Below are 23,920 nucleotides of genomic sequence, written 5' to 3' on the forward strand. Positions count from 1 at the left end.
TCATATTGTCAGCTCACCTTCAGCTTTAGGGTGTCCTGTACTTGTTGACGTTGAACTCGGAATTGACATTGGTGGGTCAGCGTCTGTAGCCTCATGCTGGTCTAACGTTACAACTATTGTTGAGTTAGAAAAGACAACAGACTTGTATGAGAAACCTGACCTGGCAGTAACTCTCCTGATATCAAATTAATTGCATTTGTGTTTAGCAGGATAATGTACAGTTATCTGCAGCAAGTGTATCTGCAGTTGGAAAGAGCAGCAGGCGCTCAAATGAGTAGAAAGTCTCAGTACAAAATGTATTGATATAAGCGATCAATATATCTGATTTCCTAATCTCATGCATGCCATGTGGTCTTCTCTTAAGTAGTAGTAGTAGTAGTGGCCATCTCATGAACAGTGAGAGAAAAAGCTAGATTGGTAGAACTAGCACACTGTGCAGAGGAAAGGGGAATGGAGATCCTGGGAATCCAGGAACACAGAAGAGTGCACAATGATGACCGGATCGTGTACCGCAGAGTGGAGAGATGCACGTTCATCACTGCATCTGCGTGGCGAAATGAGGCCCAGTCTGCAACATGGGCCGTAGGGCTAATGCTGGGTTCTCTGGCGCGTAAGGCTCTCTATCGGGTTTACCATCACACCGATAGGATCCTTATCGCAGAGTTCTCAGGCAACCCAGTAACAACAGTCAAAGCCGATTCACTAAGCTGGTCGTAAATAAAGTGACTAAAGGAGGGTATATTTTCTCTAAGCAAAAACAGACGTGTGATTCACCAAATGCACGTAAATCTCTGATATGTGTGTATCACTGTCCTCATTTTTGTCTGACAGTCACAGGCACGTTCACATGAAGCTCACAACGCAGCTCGACACACCGCATGACAACTTGTAGATCAGCGCAAGCGACAGTTAATAAAGTAATAGCCAGCTCGTTAGCTTTGTTAGTTTACAAAGTTAAACCTCACGACATAAAACATGGAATGGATATTATATAAGCCCTTTCTACTGAACAATCAGTAACTCACCTTGCCAAGGTAAAACAAATGTAATCTGCCAATATCCGATAATGTTTATCAGAGCTTTATCGATTACTGAGAGGAATCTGTCCTTTGGATCAACATACTGGCCCTCATTTATCAACGCGGCGCAGACCAAATAATGGGCGTACGGCGAGATCATCGCAACTTTCGGCATTTATCAATATATCCTGACGTTGGCTTCATCCTATCGTACGCTGAGATCTCACGTCTGGTCGATAGCAGTTGTTGACTTTGGCTGCGCCCGTTTATTACATTCTAGACCTGCGGAGCAGCATTGTCTGACTGTCTGACAGGCATCTGGACACATAATCCACTCCTAAATGTATATCTACACTAATAAATAATCCCTGTGAAAATATAACATTTTATAAAGTAATTTAAATAAACTGCTTTAACAGTCATTCGGTTAAGCTTGCAGATCTGGCTGCATTGGCTATTTGAAAATAGCAGATCTACAAGCTCACAACAGGTCCCATCCCGACGCGTTGTGAGCTTATTTTCAAAATATACGAGCGCTTCTGCGAGAGCATTTTCGGGAGCCCCGACCATCTTTTCATGGACAGTGAGGTCTACAAACTTACAGTAGCTTGTCCTATGTTATGGAGTTATGTCAGAGAGTTATGTAGGCTACACAACCTGGCTGGGTTAAGGATATAAACCGGACGATCGAATTAACGTGGCAGCACGGGATCACTGCCGCCCGTCCGAGTCTCACAGGGAATATCCTACATGACTGCTTGTGCACTGCTCGGTATGGGTTAAATAAATTAATATACAAACCCCATTCATGGCGATGTGATTGGTATCATAATATGTCATTCATGTAGGCTACAAGCCTACGTGACAAAGATTGTACCGCTACGGATTACATGAAAGACACAGTTGGGCGTGTGTGTGTATGTGTGTGTGAGAGAGAGAGAGAGGCGTGTGCGTGTGCGTGTGTGACTTGACAGGTAGCGAGGCGAGCCGGCGAAACTATTTTGGCTTCCCATGCTTTATTTGGTCATATTCTGGTTCTCCATGTCGTAAAATCAGGGCGTTTCGAGAATATTTAAGGGCGTGTTATTTAAATGACGCTCGATTTCAGCCGTGACATTTATCAAGGCTCCGACCCAATGTACGCTAGGATTGGCTGTGTAGGATTCGTTGATAAATGTGACTTCGACGTTGGTGTACGGCCGAATATATGGAAAAATATAAGCCGGTTTATACGCTCCGTTGATAAATGAGGGCCACTGTATCCTCCACTGTCCGAATCCTACATCGGAAATGGAAATGGAGTAATGGACACAGGCAGCTTGATTTCATCTATACTGTATCGTCATCAAGGTAAGACGGTGTTCATGTGATGTGGTCAACATTATAAATTAATATTGTGACATATGGAGTTGGCATGAAAGTCCAATAGGTGAAACTGTGGCCACACTTGCAAAAACGGCATACACGCCTAATAATTCAGCTCTAAATGCGTCAACTGAAAAAAAAATGTAAATCTGTTGAATTTGCAATTTTGCATCATGTCTAGAATATGCATAAAAAGATCATTTGACATATGTTTTCTTTCTTTTTTATATGTGTTGACATTTATTTGCGGTTTGGCACCATTGTAATTGATTTTGTATGAAGAATAAGGTATTCTAATGACACATACGCAAGCTTTGGTCCCATAAGTCATGCCTCCGAGTAGACGTGAGAAAGAGCGTCCCTCCCGCAAACATTCACAGACAAAAATTGATTTATGAATCACACACCCTAACGTAGGAACTTCAACGTAAGGCTCGGACCAGAGGACGCACCCTTCCCATACCACGACTCTACCAACCGCAATGGCGCATACATCACTGCCCTACTCATGAGTTACTGCCAAATAATAATATAGGCAAATATAGGCTAATTCATCATACAACAAATTTCAAAAACAAGTGTGGCCGAAATAGGAATGCTAGGATATGGTTAAACAATAGTTATAGATTATGGCTTCCTGATGTTTTGTGATTAATCACCAGTATTATGATATCACAGTTAATCACTGTGAAACACACACACACACACACACACACACACACACACACACACACACACACACACACACACACACACACACACACACACACACACACACACACACGAATCAGTCCACCCAGGATGTGAATAAAGTACATTATTATAAGATTAATGATATGTCTTATTTCTTATTGAGTGCATTCAAGTGCATTGACATAATTAAGCAATATTACACGAGAAGGTGTGCTTTACCGTCATTATTGGCACGCCTGTGATGCGGTCAGGAACGAGGCGAAGCCGAGTTCCGCGAGCATCACAGAAGTGCCAATAATGTAAGGTAAAGCACACCCTCGAGTGTAATATTGCGATTATACAGTTACCAACAAAACACATCCAAATGTATTCATATTGTGGAGCAATTCATAATAAAAATGTTTCGCTATTATCCGTTTCCCTGTAAAGAGAAGAGTTTTTCACTGAGACATTAAATAGTCCCTGTAGCAGCGCTATGAGCCTGAGGCACCGTCTAATCAACACAGCTGAGCTATCAATGCTTGCGCAGTGGAATGAATTCCAGTAGGCTATATGCTCCGTCGTACGACCGTGTCACGTGGCCAAAATAACTGATCTACAAGCTGACAACGCGTCGCGATGGCGACGCGTTGTGAACTTGTAGATCGGCTATTTTCGCCGTGCGATACCTGGCGACGCGTTGTGAACCTGTAGATCGGCTATTTTCGCCGTGCTGTTTGTTTTCCTACCGTGGGACAGCGTGACGTCACAGCACAGTTGTGCCATATATGGTCTAATCAGGTGCGGACTGCAGTGCGGAGTGATTTATTAATGTGATTAGGCCCGTGCTATGATGCTGGTTTGAAGCACGGCTAGAAAGCTATTTCAACCAATCAGATTGCTTGGTCGGAACTACCTGTTGTATAATAATCAATAATCATTTTCCCAACATGGATGAGGATAAATATGTAAAGGCCTGTGAGACATCTCTGCTTTGTTGAAATATACAACACTGTGAATAATAACAACACCAAGTATTGTCACTTTATAACAACTCTCTGCCAGTCGTCACAGTCAGCAGGAACAATAGATGATTGAAGGATTATTATGAACACACACATATCATGTGTTATGGTTGTTATGCTCATACCTGAGTATAAAGGAGTTGCTGATTCAATTCTAGATTCACATCACAAACTGCTCAAATAAAGTTCTTAAACTCACTCACCTTCAAGATCATCCACAGGCTCAAACCCTGGACGTGAAGTAAACAACTTCTTTAAACGATCTGAGAATTTCAAATACAGTGATAACATAACATAACATAACATAACATAACATAACATAACATAACATAACATAACATAACATAACATAACATAACAGTGATATGAGGTTTCAGCTGTTGGCAGTGATGTGCTGTGGATTTTTGAGCTAGTGGGGCTCTATTTTATGACGTCACGTGCACGCGCACGCATGTGCACATAGCCGATCAGCTCAGTGCTAGTTGAAATACTGTATTCATACTATTCAACATGTGATTTTTAATATAATTATGTTTCTTATTATTTAGTTGCATTGTTAATTTGTTTTTCGTTTTTGTTTTTTCAATTCATTCATTATTTTCTTTTTAGTTTTTTATAAAAGCCCTTAACATAGACTCACCCACACATAAGTACTTAAAATAATCAGACAACTTGTCTTTACTTGAATAACTTTTTTTTAAGACTTAGGCCTACATTACTTTCAAAACAGTGGTTTTAAAACAATCATATGAACAGTCATAAGAACCAACAACGGACAGGGATAACCTCGTGAGTGTCTGTTAGACTACAGCTCTTGTTCTTGGGTCCTCTGCTAAGCGTTTAACCCTTTCACACTCTGCAGTGCAGAGACTGTCTCTCATTGTGAGAGGAACATTCAATTCAAGTCTATGGCTTTTCTCGAGTAGCCTAATGTTATGCAAAGCAGCCAGGTAGAGGCTATTGTTTTAGGTGTTGAGGACGCTGCTGACAGCGCGTGCCTGTGGAGCACGCGTGCGTCATGTGTGCCGCTGACAGCGCGTGCCTGTGGAGCACGCGTGCGTCATGTGTGGCGCGCGTGCGTGCAACTCCAGAGCTACAGGGCCCCCGCCCCCTGTGAGCCCCCCCTGCAGCTCATCCCTGGCTTTTGGCTTATTTGGACACGTATGCCTATGCGTCCAGCAGAAAGGGACAGAAAAGTTGTAAAACATATTTTTTTCAATATTAACAGAGTTCAATTGTTGTACAATCTTCACATAACAGGTCTGCAAATGCATTTAATTTGAGTCTAAAAAAGGGAGTATTTATTTTTAGTTAGAGCTGTATTTACATGAATTGTGTGAAAGGGGGAATTAGCATGATCGCATTCCATAGGCTACCATTGTGTTCCAGTTTCGTATCTCTGCCCATCTTCACAAGCATGTGTCTTGTGTTTACATGTGTAGCATGGTGTGGAGAAAGCATTAGCAACAAACTTTCAGTAACGTTTTGCACAGCGAAAACTGCACTTATCTGCTCAGCAGAAAGGATTACTCCTCAGAGCGGCAGACCGACTAGTGTTTTCTTTTCTCTGTGTGGAAAGCCTGAAGGGCGTAAGATAATTATTCCCACACGCACGGCACGCACACATGCACGCGTATATACACACGCTAACCACTTTATTGTTAAGTTAATGTGTGAATTACTTCAAAACTCCAATGGCCAGCAGTCATTAGTATCACACCATTTGAAAGCTTACATTCTGTACTTTGATAATCTGCAAAAAGATTAAACTATTGTAGTGAACCTGCACTATGAGTGACGTTGACAATGACGCGTGTCAATCACAGGCTGATGGCACGCACCTGATGGTGACTGACAGACGCTGATCAATCACGGCTGGACATGATTGTGTTGAGGGTGACGGGGGACTATAAAAGTGTGAACTCAGAAGAGACAAGTTGTGTCTGGAGAGCGGAGCTTGTTCAAGTTTAAGGGTGAAGCCAGCTGAGCTTCTGTCCTGCACTCACTGCGGGGGGTGGCTGCTGCTCGCATGCCGTTTAGGGCTGCCGGCAGTGAAGATAGATAGGAGGGCGAGGGACAGGTTGCTGCGCTAGGCAGGGCGAGATATTAGTATAGCGGGGACGAAATAGGAGTGCTTCATCCCGCTCTCCAGTTGTGCGAGTGGTCTCCTAAAGCCAACGGAGGCTGCTCACGGCGTTGGACGGGCAGACGCAACTCACACAAAACTGTCAATCAAAGTCTGCTGAACCAGCGCCAAAGCCTAGACCCGTTGGGGGTCTCCTATCCTTGGAAAGTTAAGTAGTAGTTTTAGAGTTTAGTACAATTGTATGATTATGTCTATGTGTTCATGAATTTATGCTCGAGCTGTTTTAATTAGGACTGTAGTTTATATTGGATCATTTAATGTATTGTAGATTTGCCTATGGTTACCTATTGTCTTTTATTGTTTCTGCTTTAGTATAGTTAAATAAAGTATCCTGTTTATGTCCATTGGAAGTTCTGCCTCCGTTATTAATGCTTACAGTAGAAATATTCTGTGGGCGGGCTCTTTACATTTCTCATACCTGAGACAAGGTTTATTACACTATTAAACGCCCTATTAAACTTGGCTAATGGGATGGTCGTCGGGTGGGTGGGCGGACCACAGCCACGTCATTATGACTCAGACCTCAGACATAACCATAAACAAACTCAATACGCCACAGATCTGACCGCTATGCCCATATATGGTCATGTGCAGATATGGGACAGACCGACTTCAAACGCGGGTGCGCGCATCAACAAGTCGAGTAGTTGGGATATCCAGTTGTCCAGAACCGCTGATCCAACCGATATGCCCATATATGGGCATATACTGATGACATCAGGGATCTCCATATATGGGCATAAAAGGGACAGACGGGTACAACGGGTCTCTGACAAAGACCCCAACACTACATATTGGTCGGATGGGCGGTGTGACGTAGGTGTGAGGACAGCGTAGCGGCCCCAACTCTAGATGTTTGGGCCAGTACAATGTTTGACCTACTAAAGATTAAAACATGACGCTGCTGAGCAGTAACTTAGTAAACATGTTGTATGTTATGTGTAACTTAAAATCTGAAGAGAAACTTACCACGAAATATCACCCCCAGCACCAGACCAACTGCAAGGATGAGAGCAACGATAACGCCTCCAACAATGGCTCCCGTGGGTGTGTCTTTGGATGGAGGTCCTTAGGAGAAAAACGTTTTTTTTTATGATTTGCACGCACTTCACTTGATTCACTGTGTTTACCGGTATGGTTAAACCAATAGTAACACTGCAATGACAACAGGTATTAAACATTATCCGTTTCGCTCCAGTATGTATGTCTCTCTCTCTCTCTCTCTCTCTCTCTCTCTCTCTCTCTCTCTCTCTCTCTCTCTCTCTCTCTCTCTCTCTCTCTCTCATAATTCATACTTACTCATCTCTTTAACCGTGTAAGTCTTGTTCATCAGTCGACCGTTGATCTCAACAGAATATTCTCCACAGTCTTCTGTGGTCATTTTGTTGACGACCAACTGTCCAGTTTCTTTATGCAGGTCTGTGCGGTCTCTAAATGTCCCGTAGTAATCTACATCAGGACCAAAACCCTGATCCCATTCTGCTGCTTTATTGGGTCCATGTTTCCACAGGATGCCAGTGATGGGTTCAGTAACAGAGCTGGTATCTGGAAGCAGCTGAAGGACTCCTTGTGGTGGAATGTATATCACATCTTGTTGAGCTGTGGAGAGAAAGTTATTTCAGTCGTTAGTTGAACAGTTAAAGTAGTCATTAAAGTTAAGTTAACAGTAAAAAAATAAGTAGCTACACCAGAAAAATAAAGTAAAACAAACCATACAGTAAAATATGTGTCATATTCATTTCATTACACAACCAGGAAAAAACTCTTCAAGCTAAAGAAAGACAGTTCTGAGATCATTACAATTGATTTGTGCTTAGTAGGGGCTATATTTGGTGACGAGATTTGGTTTAGAGGGAAAAATGCAGTAAACTTATTAATAGATAAGCTCCCCCACTTTTAAAAGTACCACTACACCCGGGGTGAGTATGGATCTGCTCAGGTTGGATTTACATTTTCAGGCCCATTGAAAAAGTGGTTCTCAAACATTTTCATGTCAAGGACCCCCACATTGAGCCAAATGTATTTAGTTGAGGACCCCCATCTGAAAATATTTCGTGCCAGGGACCCCCACAAGTAATTTGTGTAAAAAAATCGAAATCTTCAAAAATAATTCACATTTTTCTAAATGTTTCAATATGTATGTAAATGTTTTGACAATAGCCGATCTACAAGGTTAAAACTGTGTACAGTAGCAGCAATACACCAATGTTGCCAATAGAGGATAATGTAACCCCACACATAAACTCCCTTTTTTTACTCCCATTTTTTACCACCACCACCAGGCCCTCAGCAGCAGCAGTTAGCACCACCAGGCCCTCAGCAGCAGCAGTTAGGACCACCACCAGGCCCTCAGCAGCAGCAGTTAGCACCACCAGGCCCCCAGCACCACCAGGCCCCCAGCAGCAGAAGCCAGCACCACCAGGCCCCCAGCAGTAGCAGCCAGCACCACCAGGCCCCCAGCAGCAGAAGCCAGCACCACCAGGCCCCCAGCAGCAGCAGCTAGCACCACCAGGCCCCCAGCAGCAGCAGCCAGCACCACCAGGCCCCCAGCAGCAGCAGTTAGCAGTAGTTAGCACCACCAGGCCCCCAGCAGCAGAAGCCAGCACCACCAGGCCCCCAGCAGCAGCAGTTAGCACCACCAGGCCCCCAACAGCAGAGCAGCAGCCAGCACTACCAGGCCCCCAGCAGCAGAGCAGCAGCCAGCACCACCAGCCCCCAGCAGCAGCAGTTAGCACCATCAGGCCCTCAGCAGCAGAGCAGCAGCCAGCACCACCAGCCCCCCAGCAGCAGAGCAGCAGCCAGCACCACCAGGCCCCCAGCAGCAGAGCAGCAGCCAGCACTACCAGGCCCCCAGCAGCAGAGCAGCAGCCAGCACCACCAGGCCCCCAGCAGCAGAGCAGCAGCCAGCACTACCAGGCCCTCAGCAGCAGAGCAGCAGCCAGCACCACCAGCCCCCCAGCAGCAGAGCAGCAGCCAGCACCACCAGCCCCCCAGCAGCAGCAGTTAGCACCATCAGGCCCTCAGCAGTAGCAGCCAGCACCACCAGGCCCCCAGCACCACCAGGCCCCCAGCAGCAGAAGCCAGCACCACCAGGCCCCCAGCAGTAGCAGCCAGCACCACCAGGCCCCCAGCAGCAGAAGCCAGCACCACCAGGCCCCCAGCAGCAGCAGCTAGCACCACCAGGCCCCCAGCAGCAGCAGCTAGCACCACCAGGCCCCCAGCAGCAGCAGTTAGCACCACCACCAGGCCCTCAGCAGCAGCAGTTAGCATCACCACCAGGCCCCCAGCAGCAGCAGTTAGGACCACCACCAGGCCCTCAGCAGCAGTTAGCACCACCAGGCCCTCAGCAGCAGCAGTTAGGACCACCACCAGGCCCTCAGCAGCAGCAGTTAGCACCACCAGGCCCCCAGCACCACCAGGCCCCCAGCAGCAGAAGCCAGCACCACCAGGCCCCCAGCAGTAGCAGCCAGCACCACCAGGCCCCCAGCAGCAGAAGCCAGCACCACCAGGCCCCCAGCAGCAGCAGCTAGCACCACCAGGCCCCCAGCAGCAGCAGCCAGCACCACCAGGCCCCCAGCAGCAGCAGTTAGCAGTAGTTAGCACCACCAGGCCCCCAGCAGCAGAAGCCAGCACCACCAGGCCCCCAGCAGCAGCAGTTAGCACCACCAGGCCCCCAACAGCAGAGCAGCAGCCAGCACTACCAGGCCCCCAGCAGCAGAGCAGCAGCCAGCACCACCAGCCCCCAGCAGCAGCAGTTAGCACCATCAGGCCCTCAGCAGCAGAGCAGCAGCCAGCACCACCAGCCCCCCAGCAGCAGAGCAGCAGCCAGCACCACCAGGCCCCCAGCAGCAGAGCAGCAGCCAGCACTACCAGGCCCCCAGCAGCAGAGCAGCAGCCAGCACCACCAGGCCCCCAGCAGCAGAGCAGCAGCCAGCACTACCAGGCCCTCAGCAGCAGAGCAGCAGCCAGCACCACCAGCCCCCCAGCAGCAGAGCAGCAGCCAGCACCACCAGCCCCCCAGCAGCAGCAGTTAGCACCATCAGGCCCTCAGCAGTAGCAGCCAGCACCACCAGGCCCCCAGCACCACCAGGCCCCCAGCAGCAGAAGCCAGCACCACCAGGCCCCCAGCAGTAGCAGCCAGCACCACCAGGCCCCCAGCAGCAGAAGCCAGCACCACCAGGCCCCCAGCAGCAGCAGCTAGCACCACCAGGCCCCCAGCAGCAGCAGCTAGCACCACCAGGCCCCCAGCAGCAGCAGTTAGCACCACCACCAGGCCCTCAGCAGCAGCAGTTAGCATCACCACCAGGCCCCCAGCAGCAGCAGTTAGGACCACCACCAGGCCCTCAGCAGCAGTTAGCACCACCAGGCCCTCAGCAGCAGCAGTTAGGACCACCACCAGGCCCTCAGCAGCAGCAGTTAGCACCACCAGGCCCCCAGCACCACCAGGCCCCCAGCAGCAGAAGCCAGCACCACCAGGCCCCCAGCAGTAGCAGCCAGCACCACCAGGCCCCCAGCAGCAGAAGCCAGCACCACCAGGCCCCCAGCAGCAGCAGCTAGCACCACCAGGCCCCCAGCAGCAGCAGCCAGCACCACCAGGCCCCCAGCAGCAGCAGTTAGCACCACCACCAGGCCCTCAGCAGCAGCAGTTAGCATCACCACCAGGCCCTCAGCAGCAGCAGTTAGGACCACCACCAGGCCCTCAGCAGCAGCAGTTAGCACCACCAGGCCCTCAGCAGCAGCAGTTAGGACCACCACCAGGCCCTCAGCAGCAGCAGTTAGCACCACCAGGCCCTCAGCAGCAGCAGTTAGGACCACCACCAGGCCCTCAGCAGCAGCAGTTAGCACCACCAGGCCCTCAGCAGCAGCAGTTAACACCACCACCAGGCCCTCAGCAGCAGCAGTTAGCACCACCAGGCCCTCAGCAGCAGCAGTTAGCATCACCAGGCCCTCAGCAGCAGCAGTTGGGCCTGGTGGTGGTGCTAACTGCTGCTGCTGAGGGCCTGGTGTTGGTGCTAACTGCTGCTATTGAGCTGCTGCTGAGGACCTGGTGGTGCTAACTGCTGCTGCTGAGGGCCTGGTGGTGGTGCTAACTGCTAGTGCTAACCACCACCAGGCCCTGAGCAGCAGCAGTTAGCACCACCACCAGGCCCTCAGCAGCAGCAGTTAGCACCACTAGGCCCTCAACAGCAGCAGTTAGCACCACCACCAGGCCCCCTGCAGCAGCAGAACAGCACCACCACCAGGCTCTCAGCAGCAGCAGTTAGCACCACCAGGACCTCAACAGCAGCAGTTAGCACCACCAGGCCCTCATCAGCAGCAGTTAGCGCCCCCCGCAGCAGCAGTTAGCACCACCAGGCCCTCAGCAGCAGCAGTTAGCACCACCACCAGGCCCTCAGCAGCAGCAGTTAGCACCAACACCAGGCCCCCTGCAGCAGCAGTTAGCATCACCAGGCCCTCAGCAGCAGCAGTTGGGCCTGGTGGTGGTGCTAACTGCTGCTGCTGAGGGCCTGGTGTTGGTGCTAACTGCTGCTATTGAGCTGCTGCTAAGGACCTGGTGGTGCTAACTGCTGCTGCTGAGGGCCTGGTGGTGGTGCTAACTGCTAGTGCTAACCACCACCAGGCCCTGAGCAGCAGCAGTTAGCATCACCACCAGGATCTCAGCAGCATTAGTTAGCACCACCAGGCCCTCAGCAGCAGCAGTTAACACCATCACCAGGCCCTCAGCAGCAGTAGTTAGCACCACCAGGTCCTCAGCAGCAGCAGTTAGCACCACCACCAGGCCCCCAGCAGCAGCAGAACAGCACCACCACCAGGCTCTCAGCAGCAGCAGTTAGCACCACCAGGCCCTCAACAGCAGCAGTTAGCACCACCAGGCCCTCAGCAGCAGCAGTTAGCACTACCAGGCCCTCAGCAGCAGCAGTTAGCACCACCACCAAGCCCCCAGCAGCAGCAGTTAGCACCACCACCAGGCCCCCAGCAGCAGCAGTTAGCACCACCACCAGGCCACAGGAACAGCAGCAGTTAGCTCCACCAGGCCCTCAGCAGCAGCAGTTAGCACCAGCACCAGGCCCCCAGCAGCAGAAGTTAGCACCACCACCTAGCCCTCAGCAGCAGTTAGCTTCACCAGGCCCCCAGCAGCAGCAGTTAGCACCACCACCAGGCCCCCAGCAGCAGCAGTTAGCACCACCACCAGGCCCTCAGCAGCAGCAGTTAGCTCCACCAGGCCCTCAGCAGAAGCAGTTAGCACCACCAACAGGCCCCCAGCAGCAGCAGTTAGCACCACCACCTAGCCCTCAGCAGCAGTTAGCTCCACCAAGCCCCCAGCAGCAGCAGTTAGCACCACCACCAGGCCCCCAGCAGCAGCAGTTAGCACCACCACCAGGCCCTCAGCAGCAACAGTTAGCACCACCAGGCCCTCAGCAGCAGCAGTTAACACCATCACCAGGCCCTCAGCAGCATTAGTTAGCACCACTAGGCCCTCAGCAGCAGCAGTTAGCACCACCACCAGGCCCTCAGAAGCAACAGTTAGCACCACCACCAGGCCCTCAGCAGCAACAGTTAGCACCACCAGGCCCTCAGCAGCAGCAGTTAACACCATCACCAGGCCCTCAGCAGAAGCAGTTAGCACCACCAACAGGCCCCCAGCAGCAGCAGTTAGCACCACCACCTAGCCTTCAGCAGCAGTTAGCTCCACCAAGCCCCCAGCAGCAGCAGTTAGCACCACCACCAGGCCCCCAGCAGCAGCAGTTAGCACCATCACCAGGCCCTCAGCAGCATTAGTTAGCACCACTAGGCCCTCAGCAGCAGCAGTTAGCACCACCACCAGGCCCTCAGAAGCAACAGTTAGCACCACCACCAGGCCCTCAGCAGCAACAGTTAGCACCACCAGGCCCTCAGCAGCAGCAGTTAACACCATCACCAGGCCCTCAGCAGCAACAGTTAGCTTCACTACCAGGCCCCTAGCAGCAGCAGTTAGCACCACCAGATCCTCAGCAGCAGCAGTTAGCATCACCACCAGGCCCTCATCAGCATTAGTTAGCACCACCAGGCCCTCAGCAGCAGCAGTTAACACCATCACCAGGCCCTCAGCAGCAGTAGTTAGCACCACCAGGTCCTCAGCAGCAGCAGCAGTTAGCACCACCACCAGAACCCCAGCAGCATTAGTTAGCACCACCACCAGGCCCTCAGCAGCAGCAGTTAGCACCACCAGAACCTCAACAGCAGCAGTTAGCACCACCACCAGGCCCCCAGCAGCAGCAGAACAGCACCACCACCAGGCTCTCAGCAGCAGCAGTTAGCACCACCAGGCCCTCAGCAGCAGCAGTTAGCACCACCAGGCCCTCAGCAGCAGCAGTTAGCACCACCACCAGGCCCCCAGCAGCAGCAGAACAGCACCACCACCACCAGGCTCTCTGCAGCAGCAGTTAGCACCACCAGGCCCTCAACAGCAGCAGTTAGCACCACCACCAGGCCCCCAGCAGCAGCAGTTAGCACCACCAGGCCCTCAACAGCAGCAGTTAGCACCACCAAGCCCCCAGCAGCAGCAATTAGCACCACCGGGCCCTCAGCAGCAGCAGTTAGCACCACCAGGCCCTCAACAGCAGCAGTTAGCACCACCAAGACCCCAGCAGCAGCAGTTAGCACCACCAGGCCCCCAGCAGCAGCAGTTAGCACCACCACCAGGCCCTCAGCAGCAGCAGTTAGCTCCACCAGGCCCTCAGCAGCAGCAGTTAGCACCACCAGGCCCTCAGTAGCAGCAGTTAGCACCACCAGGCCCTCAGCAGCAGCAGTTAGCACCACCAGGCCCTCAGCAGCAGCAGTTAGCACCACCAGGCCCCCAGCAGCAGCAGTTAGCACCACCACCAGGCCCTCAGCAGCAGCAGTTAGCACCACCACCAGGCCCCCAGCAGCAGCAGTTAGCACCACCACCAGGCCCTCAGCAGCAGCAGTTAGCTCCACCAGGCCCTCAGCAGCAGCAGTTAGCACCACCACCAGGCCCCCAGCAGCAGCAGTTAGCACCACCAGGCCCTCAGCAGCAGCAGTTAGCACCACATGGCCCCCAGCAGCAGCAGTTAGCACCACCACCAGGCCCTCAGCAGCAGTTATCTCCACCAGGACCTCAGCAGCAGCAGTTAGCACCACCACCAGGCCCTCAGCAGCAGCAGTTAGCTCCACCAGGCCCTCAGCAGCAGCAGTTAGCACCACCACCAAGCCCCCAGCAGCAGCAGTTAGCACCACCACCAGGCCCTCAGCAGCAGAAGTTAGCAACACCACCAGGCCCCCAGTAGCAGCAGTTAGCACCGCCACCAGGCCCTCAGCAGCAGTTATCTCCACCAGGCCCTCAGCAGCAGCAGTTAGCACCACCACCAGGCCCTCAGCAGCAGCAGTTAGCTCCACCAGGCCCTCAGCAGCAGCAGTTAGCACCACCACCAAGCCCCCAGCAGCAGCAGTTAGCACCACCACCAGGCCCTCAGCAGCAGAAGTTAGCAACACCACCAGGCCCCCAGTAGCAGCAGTTAGCACCACCACCAGTCCCCTAGTATCAGCAGTTAGCACCACCAGGCCCTCAGCAGCAGCAGTTAGGACCACCAGGCCCGCAGCAGCAGCAGTTAGCACCACCACCAGGCCCCTCGTATCAGCAGTTAGCACCACCAGGCCCTCAGCAGCAGCAGTTAGCACCACCACCAGGCCCTCAGCAGCAGCAGTTAGCACCACCACCAGGCCCTCAGCAGCAGCAGTTAGCACCACCAGGCCCTCAGCAGCAGCAGTTAGCACCACCACCAGGCCCTCAGCAGTTAGCACCACAAGGCCCTCAGCAGCAGCAGTTAGCTCCACCAGGCCCTCAGCATTATTAGTTAGCACCACCAGGCCCTCAGCAGCAGCAGTTAGCACCACCACCAGGCCCCCAGCAGCAGCAGTTAGCACCACCACCAGGCCCTCAGCAGCAGCAGTTAGCACCACCAGGCCCTCAGCAGCTGCAGTTAGCACCACCAGGCCCTCAGCAGCAGCAGTTAGCACCACCAGGCCCTCAGCAGCAGCAGTTAGTACCACCAGGCCCTCAGCAGCAGCAGTTAGCACCACCAGGCCCTCAGCAGCAGCAGTTAGCACCACCACCAGGCCCCCAGCAGCACTAGTTAGCACCACCTGTCCCCCAGCAGCAGCAGTTAGCACCACCAGGCCCTCAGCAGCAGCAGTTAGCACCACCTGTCCCCCAGCAGCAGCAATTAGCACCACCAGGCCCTCAGCAGCAGCAATTAGCGCCACCAGGCCCTCAGCAGCAGCAGTTAGCACCACCAGGCCCTCAGCAGCAGCAGTTAGCACCACCAGGCCCCCAGCAGCAGTTGGGCCTGGTGGTGGTGCTAACTGCTGCTGCTGAGGGCCTGGTGGTGGTGCTAACTGCTGGTGCTAACCACCACCAGGCCCTCAGCACAGTGGCGTTGACTACTGGCCAATCACAGCACTTCTAACTGACTAGTTGCTGCGCGGCTGCCTCTTAAAGGGTTAAGGGCTGGGTTACGAAAAGACCCGCCCGCACCTGCCTCTGATTGGCCTACCGAAAGCCCCCTTGACGCACGAGAAAGCTTGTCTCCTCCAATATGGCGCCCGAGATACAGACCATAGAGTTACATTTTATTTGGAGGGCGGATTGCCCCGCCCCAAGCTATTCATTTCTATGAAAGTTGCTCAGTGACGTTTGAAGCACCCGGAAGAACCATATATTGGGTCGATATTGGGTCCTGAGCAGGCGCACTAGGATTTCTAAGGAGAAAATATCACAGATGAGGAATGGGAGGAGATAAAGAGATCTCTAAACTTTATGCGGGCGGAGATCGCCAATGTAGTTAAGCAGAAGAAGATGATTATGGAGCTAATGGGTGAAATAAAAGATCTGAAAAGACAAAATGTTGAAAAGGAAAAAGAGATAGCTGTGCTATTTTCTTATTTTAAGTGTTTATTTGATGTATTTTTTGTCTTTTAATAGTGTCCGGAATAAACAAATCAATCAACAACAAAAAAAGAAAACTATCAGAAGTGAACATTTACAGCAGCATTTTATACTGAATCTTTATACTGAATATCACTACTTCACTTCTACACAGTACAAACCAGCAACACCATGAATATAAATCATTATCTATGAATCATCATCATGATGATCATCTATCATCATTAAAAAGGGCTTATTTAAAAAATGCCCTGAGTGAGACGGTCCTGCCAGCCATTACAACAGCAGGCCTACAGTTAGGCCACACCCATGTGTGGAAAAGGCAGCAGTGATGCCGTCCGTGACATACATACAGACAGTTATTTGCATTAATGAATGTATTCATTCATTTATGATAGATATTATTTATTTATTTATTTATTTAACCACTTAAACCCCGACCGGAGTCCACCAGTGACTCATGTTGTGAGCTTGTAGATCGGCGATTTTCTACAAATAGGGATGCTAGGGTTAGTGTAAAAAAACAATATAAAAAAGTCCCTATCACAGAAAGAGTAGTAACTCTGAGGGTAAGGGGTCCCGGACCCCCTGTTGAAGACCCCTGCCTCAGCCTATATGCTAATTGTCCAGAGAATGAATGAAGCAGACTGACACTAAAAAGAGGAAGTGACACAACTAGAGCGAGCGCCTCGAAACAGTCCCTCTGCAGGGAGGGGAGGGGAGGGGAGGGGGGTGGGGGGTTCGTTCAGACAAACAATGATAATTTATAACTTCCTGTATTATTAAGCTAAATAAATGCCTTGAATATATATGCGGTAATATAGCTTTTTGTGTGTGTGTGTGTGTGTGTGTGTGTGTGTGTGTGTGTGTGTGTGTGTGTGTGTGTGTGTGTGTGTGTGTGTGTGTGTGTGTGTTACCCCTGCTGTAAAACTGTAGGAATCTTTCTTATATTAGTCTATTTCAACCCCCTCCCCCATTATGGGGGGCATCCGAAGGCTAACAAGCTTTTCCCCACAGCAATGTCTTCATGAACATGCACTGACAGCACAGGGGGGGGGGGGCATGGTGATACAAGCAAGATGTAAAGATTTCCTCAGTAGTCTTGGTGTGTTTCAACATAGCAGCAGCACCGCACCTTATGACCACACGGCCTCACACGGCCCAGCACCCAGAATATCTCCTGTTTCCATAACAACATAGTACCCCCTCTCAAATCCACGGCTATGTGTAATGTAAGTACATAGGTGGAGATTAATGTATTAAAAATGTTCCAATAACATTTATTCTGCCTAGATCCCCCCCAACACCCTAGGATCGGCCCTGCCGACATCTTTGTTTCTATTTAACACAGTAGCCTGTAAAACAGGCCCATGGATCCTGACTCCATGGACCACTGAGCCTGAGCCTGCCCTCAGGTCTCCCCATACAAATGCAGTCCGGTGCCACAGCTAATGCACGGGCACACAACTTGTGCGTGTGCGTGTGCGTGTGCGTCTGTGTGTGTGTGTGTGTGTGTGTGTGTGTGTGTGTGTGTGTAGAAACAGACACTATGAAGTGATGAACAAGAGCAACACCAGCAACAACACTGAATATAAATATTTTACTATTAATCAAAACATTAAAAACGACTTATTATTAAAATAAATCACACCCAGTGTGAAGTGGGCGGTGTGGTCACAGTGGTCATCACAGTGATGGAAGTTCACTTAAAGACAAGTAATATTGTGGACCAACCATTGTACACCCCTTACTTAAAAAAAATCACACCCTGTGTGAAGTGGGCGGTGTCTTGCTAGCTAATCACAATACTGAATGGAGTCAACCAATCATGTACAAAAAATAAATACATTTAGCCATAGTGATCTTTGAGTTCTTCTTTACTGTTCTCACGAAATGGACAGTATCTAACTAATATACTAGTGTCACATCACAGTGGTTTTAGATTAGTTTCGTCATATGTATCACTAGCCAATCACAGCATGTGTCTTGCTAGCTAATCACAATACTGAATGGAGTCAACCAATCATGTACAAAAGATAAATACATTTATTGAAACACTCTTTATGATGGACGAAACCATAACTTAAAAAAAACATTATGTTTTTTTTTAAAGTTATGGTTTCTTATATAGGGCTATGCACATGTGTCATGTGACACTGGCCAATCACAGTCCTGAATAGATTGTGATTGGCCAATCACGGTGCAGGGTTAGGCGGGTAAATTTTTGGCCAATCACAGCGCAGGATAATTGTACACATTTCCAAACCTCACTTATAGGGGCGGTTTCACCGCCCAAAAAACATAAATGTGTTTTTTTTAAGTGCATAGTCCTATTTATAGGGCTATGCACATGTGTCATGTTTCACTAGCCAATCACAGTCCTGAATAGACTGTGATTGGCCAATCACAGTGCAGGGTTAGGGGGGTACACTGGTGGCCAATCACAGCGCAGGGTTGGGGGGGTGCAATGGGTGCAGATGTCCAAACCTCACATATAGGGGCGGATTCACCACCCAAAAATATATATATATAAAACAGTATTATGAGTGAGACAGTGCTGCCAGCCATTGCAACACTAGGCCTCCAGTACAGTAGACCTACAGTAGACCTACAGTAGACCACATCTAGCGTATGTGTGGACAAAGCAGCAGTGATACCGTTAGTGACATACTGGACAAAGAAAAATGTAAATAAATAGTAATACATACAGTAGTTAAATTCTGTCCTTTTCTCTTTGACATTCATGTATTTATTTCTTTATGACAGCTATTATTTATTTAACCACTCAAACCCTGACGGACCCCCAGTGGTCTACCATAGGCCCCCTCTTTTTCCCTACGACTTGCCTTTGTAAGAAACACAATAGACGATCTACAAGCTCACAATGCTGTGTCTCGTTGTGAGCTTGTAGATCGGCTATTTTTGGCAAAGAAATTTGGACTGGAGAGAAAAAAGCGGACCAAGTACATTTGCATCTCAAGGTCTGTTTGATTAAGAATAGAGTGTTTAAGTTGTTAATCAGACATTTAATGACTTTAACACATTTAGAACAGGAAAGAATCTGTCATTTTTAGATTCATTGGGCTATTCAAAAATAGCAGATCTTCAAGCTCTACAAGCTCAAGCTATATGAGCTTGTAGATCTGCTATTTTTGAAAAATCGTGAAAATATGCGTGTGCAAATCTTTGAATATGTATATTTTTAACTCAAATATTTGCTTCTGGGGGATTCTACAAATGTCTTCTAAATCCTAACAGTTTTCTCAAACACTTATGTTGCTATAATATCAGTGGTTCTCAAACTGTTTTCATGTCGAGGACCCCCACAATGATATGTATTTGGCCGCGGACCCCCATCTCAAAATATATTGTTTCAGGGACCCTAACAAGCAAACATTTGACTTAAAAAAATGTTTGCTTGAAAAAATATATATATACATTACATTAGTCATTTAGCAGACGCTTTTATCCAAAGTGACTTACAATAAGTGCATTCAACATATAGGGAACGAAACTACTAATCACCAGAAGTCTTAAGTGCATTTTCTGCTAAAACAAGCAACCAAGAGTATACCAAGCACTAAGGTAAAAGTGCAATATATCAGCTACTTGTCTCTGTGCCATCTTGTTTTGACAGGGTGAAGTTCGCCGCTGTGCATGTCAGCGTCATCTTGTTTTGACAAGGTGAAGTTAACGGTTGTGTGTGTGGGTACATATGAAAATGCAGAGAACAGCTCCTTCTTTGTGACCACATCCTCTGCTCTCATGAGAGCAAAGGATGTGGTCACAAAGAAGGTAGCACTGAGAAAAGACAGATGTTGAAACCTTCCACCTAACCAGATGCCGTGCAAACAACACCTGCCTCTCTGCAACCACCATCTCAGAATCCGAAACAGAATCAGCTTTATTGTCCCATCAGTATACAGAAGTAAAAAAGTGTGTGAAATTCGTTTCCGTGCATAGTTCCCATCGTAACGTTATTTCCATAGAAAAGCCATGGATGCCGATTCATGTTGGGTGGGTAGGGTACTCAACAACAAGTCACACACACATCAACCAGGTTTTAACCCCTTAATCAGAAATACCTGATGAATGTCAGTTGGTAATAAAATACTTATTTGCTGTAAGTGAAGACAGTGTGCGCGATCACCATTCTTTACTGTCTCGTGCACTGGCTGCCTGCTCTTACGCACCTGTCCCAGTAGGCGTGCAAAAGGACCTTTTTTTCATTACTACATTTCAAGTCACACAAATTGATTATTGGCTGATGATGAAACCATAACTGGCATAAGGACTCTGCAGATTACAGGGAGAGAGTTTGAATGACAGAAATCTGTTCACAATAACACACGTAGTATCAGAGCGGGTACATTGTGCATCCTGTGCACGTTACAAAGCATCACAAAATAGTCATCCAACCGACACATTTCCTGTGGGTGCTCGGCTTTCTCCTCGGGTGCTCGGGCCCGAGTCTCGGACACAGCAGAGAATGTAAGAGAACTACTGGCATTAGAAATGGAGTGCAGAAAGACCGGCCTCAAGCTCAATGCCAAGAAAACAAACGTATTTGTATTTAACACAGAGGACATCATTTCCACTGCCGACGGGACAGTGCTCGAGGTAGTCAAGGACTTCAAAGGACTTTTACTTTTAGTTGTACTTTAAGTATTTTTAAAAGCATGTACTTTTGAATACTTAAGTATATTTAAAAGCCATTACTTCTTTACTCTTACCCGAGTAACAGGTACTCAAGAATAACAAGTATATATATATATTATATATCTCTGCTGTTCGGCCGGAACCAGCTAAATCCAAAATGGTAATTGTTCAGGAAATGAAAAACAAAATATCAATTTTTCAGAAAATGAAGAAAACCTTATATTTTTAAAACAAAGCAATACTGCCTCATCAAACTTGGTATTGTGACTTTATATATTATCAGATACTTGCATGTGTCATTATATTATCACCACTTTACCCAAATCCAGTGCAAGTGGAGTTAGGAGGTTTTGTCCATGTCATTGATAAGAACAGCTGGCAATGGATCTCAAAGCTCACAACACATCACAACACATTGTGAGCTTGGAGATCAGCTATTTATGGTGAGCGCCATCCTCATATACTATAGATCAAGCTGAATTCTGTACTTAAACAACTTTTATTTTAACATGCATTGTAAACAACCATGGATCTAACTGTTACCACTGTTGTTCTTCTACAGTTGAGTGCAACAAACAATTCTGCCTCAATACTCAATCATGTATTTAACAAAAGCGATCATGGCACACCAACAATAAATAAATGGCATATAAATACAAAATACATTCATGAAAAATAGAATCTGTCAAATCTGTAGCCTACTGCACTAACAATAACAACCACAGTTGAATTTACCTATCATATACCTATCAACATTTTATTATCACACTGTTGTGTGTGGTGGGTGTTTCTTAGTGCTTTAGATTGTCATAAAAGCTGTGAAAGTCTTTTGGCATGATCTCCTTGAGCTCTTGGAGATGTTTGAAACAAACTCCTGCACACACTCATTCTCTGTCCATTAACATTTAAAAAGAAAACACGAGCAGATGACCTTTGTGAAGACACCCTTCTCCTCTTTACTGGGGTGACATCTATCAAACCTTGCACATACATTCTCTTCTCTTCCCAGTTTATGTTCTCCCAAAAGCATTGAAAAATCTTCTCCCTGTCTGCCTCATACAGAGCAGAGCTTCTCGAGAGCCTGAGAGGAGGGGGGAGTTGTTTGTTTTTGACGGACAGTTTGAGGGTCCAATGGAGTTAGGAGTTTTCGTCAGAGGCGCTTTTTAATACTTTTCATATGTTATTATTAAAAACAAATTTACACAGATGTAGAGGGGGTTCAATAGCGTTGATTTATGAAAAAAAAAAAAAAAAACTGAAAATGGAGTTAGCTGGTCCCGGCTGGACACTGACGAATAAGATTTGCACACATTTTCAAGATTTAAAAAAAAATAGCCAAAGTATAAGATCGATCTAAAATGACACAGATGCGTTCCCCGCTCTTAATGGGTTAACCCATGGGTTAACCCATTAAGACCAGGAAAGCATCTTTCATTTTAGATTTTAACCACTTAAACCATTATCTTACACTTTGGCTATTCAAAATTAGCAGATCTATAAGCCCATAGCGCCGAGTGCTGCACTATGCCCTTATAGATCTGCAATTTTTTGAAAAATCATGAAAATATGTGCAAATCTTTGAATACATATATTTTTAGAGCGAACATTTTTAACTCAACTCTTTGCTTCTGGGGATTCTGCAAATGTACACAAAAATGTACAAAATGATATGTATTTGGCCGTGGAAGCAAAGATTTGAGTTAAAAAAATATATATTCAACGATCTTTTTTTTCTTCAAAAATAGCAGATCTACAAGCTCATAGCGCGCCACTCATGAGGTATGAGCTTGTAGATCTGCTATTTTTAAATAGCCCAAAGTATAAAATAATGGTTAAAGTGGTTACACAGATGTGTTCCTGGTATTAATGGGTTAATAAATGTATTACACATTTATTGATGTGGTTTTTTTTTCACCTACCGGGTGTCATGCTGAGTCCAGCCACTGCCATCAGCCACAAGAACAGAGGAGCTACGAGGCTCTTCATGTTGGTAACAACGTTATAATGATCCTAAAACTATGAGGCTCTTCATGTTGGTAACAACGTTATAATGATCCTAAAACTATGAGGCTCTTCATGTTGGTAACAACGTTATAATGATCCTAAAACTATGAGGCTCTTCATGTTGGTAACAACGTTATAATGATCCTAAAACAACAACACTGGACACCAAGTAAACAATAAAAGTTAACGTGTGGTTTATCTGTCTGACTAGACGTGGCCTCTTCTCTTCCTGACTGAAACCCAGGGCTGAGCAGCTTGCACATATATAACAACTAACTCCTCCCACACATGATGTAGATGTATCTAAAGCTGTATTATGTAACCTTTTTGTCCAATCTGTATGGTAGAGCCAAATACTATATTATAATAATAATAATAATAATAACCTTTATTTGTATAGCATCTTTCATGACATGAAATGCAGCTCAAAGTGCTTTACAGAGCAAGAATACAATTACAGAAAAAGTACAAATAATTGAACAATATAACAACATAACTTCTATTGAGACATTAAGGCCCTGTTCAGACTGCAGCCTAAATCCAGCTGATTCGTGGCCGATCCAGCTTGGAGCTGCATTGTTTTCATGCATTCTGAACAGCACAAACCAGATGAATCAAAGACCTTAGCCTTGTTCAGACTGCATGAAACCTGATCTGAATCTTTTGTTTTTCTCCTGAGCACAGAGCCTGTTTTTAAATCGTTTAGAACACCAGCGCTGCATTTTTGGAAACCCCACCAGTGTGTCGTGTATATATTATGTTCAACTCTGTGTTTGGAAGTGCTTTAAGGCGAGAACTGTGGCCTTCAGACGATAAAAAAAAATCCCCAGTGGACCCTTAGACTTTACTGGCATCTGTCTGACACCACCTTTAACATGATCCTGTTTCTGGTTGGACAAGAATTTAAAAAAAAATCTATTTCTCCCCTGAGCAAGCAGCCAGGCTCTATGAGCTCAGTGGTAAAAAAGTGTCAGCATTTGCACAGGAGACCCGGGTTCAAATCCAGGGCTAGATTAGAACAGGAACGTTACATGGTGCAGCTTTAAAGTAGATAAACAAACTGAAGCAGCTGGTGAGGAAGACT

The 23,920-nt window shown here is 47.9% G+C and overlaps 1 protein-coding gene across 1 annotated transcript; it reads right to left on the reverse strand.

The window, feature by feature from the left end:
• Nucleotides 1-23,023, reverse strand: LOC308081561 (uncharacterized protein; the record flags this gene model as incomplete). Its single annotated transcript, XM_080457924.1, has 5 exons — nt 22,752-23,023; nt 7,527-7,826; nt 7,197-7,295; nt 4,285-4,344; nt 1-113 (listed from the first exon to the last, which is right to left on the reverse strand). Exons 1-5 carry the CDS (start codon nt 22,816-22,818, stop codon nt 1-3), a joined length of 639 nt encoding a protein of 212 aa, XP_080314050.1. The 5' UTR covers nt 22,819-23,023.
• Between the last annotated feature and the right edge of the window lie 897 nt (nt 23,024-23,920).

This window comes from Gymnoscopelus braueri, assembly GCF_963280865.1.
Source record: "Gymnoscopelus braueri genome assembly, contig: SCAFFOLD_298, whole genome shotgun sequence".
Classification (NCBI taxonomy): Eukaryota; Metazoa; Chordata; class Actinopteri; order Myctophiformes; family Myctophidae; genus Gymnoscopelus; species Gymnoscopelus braueri.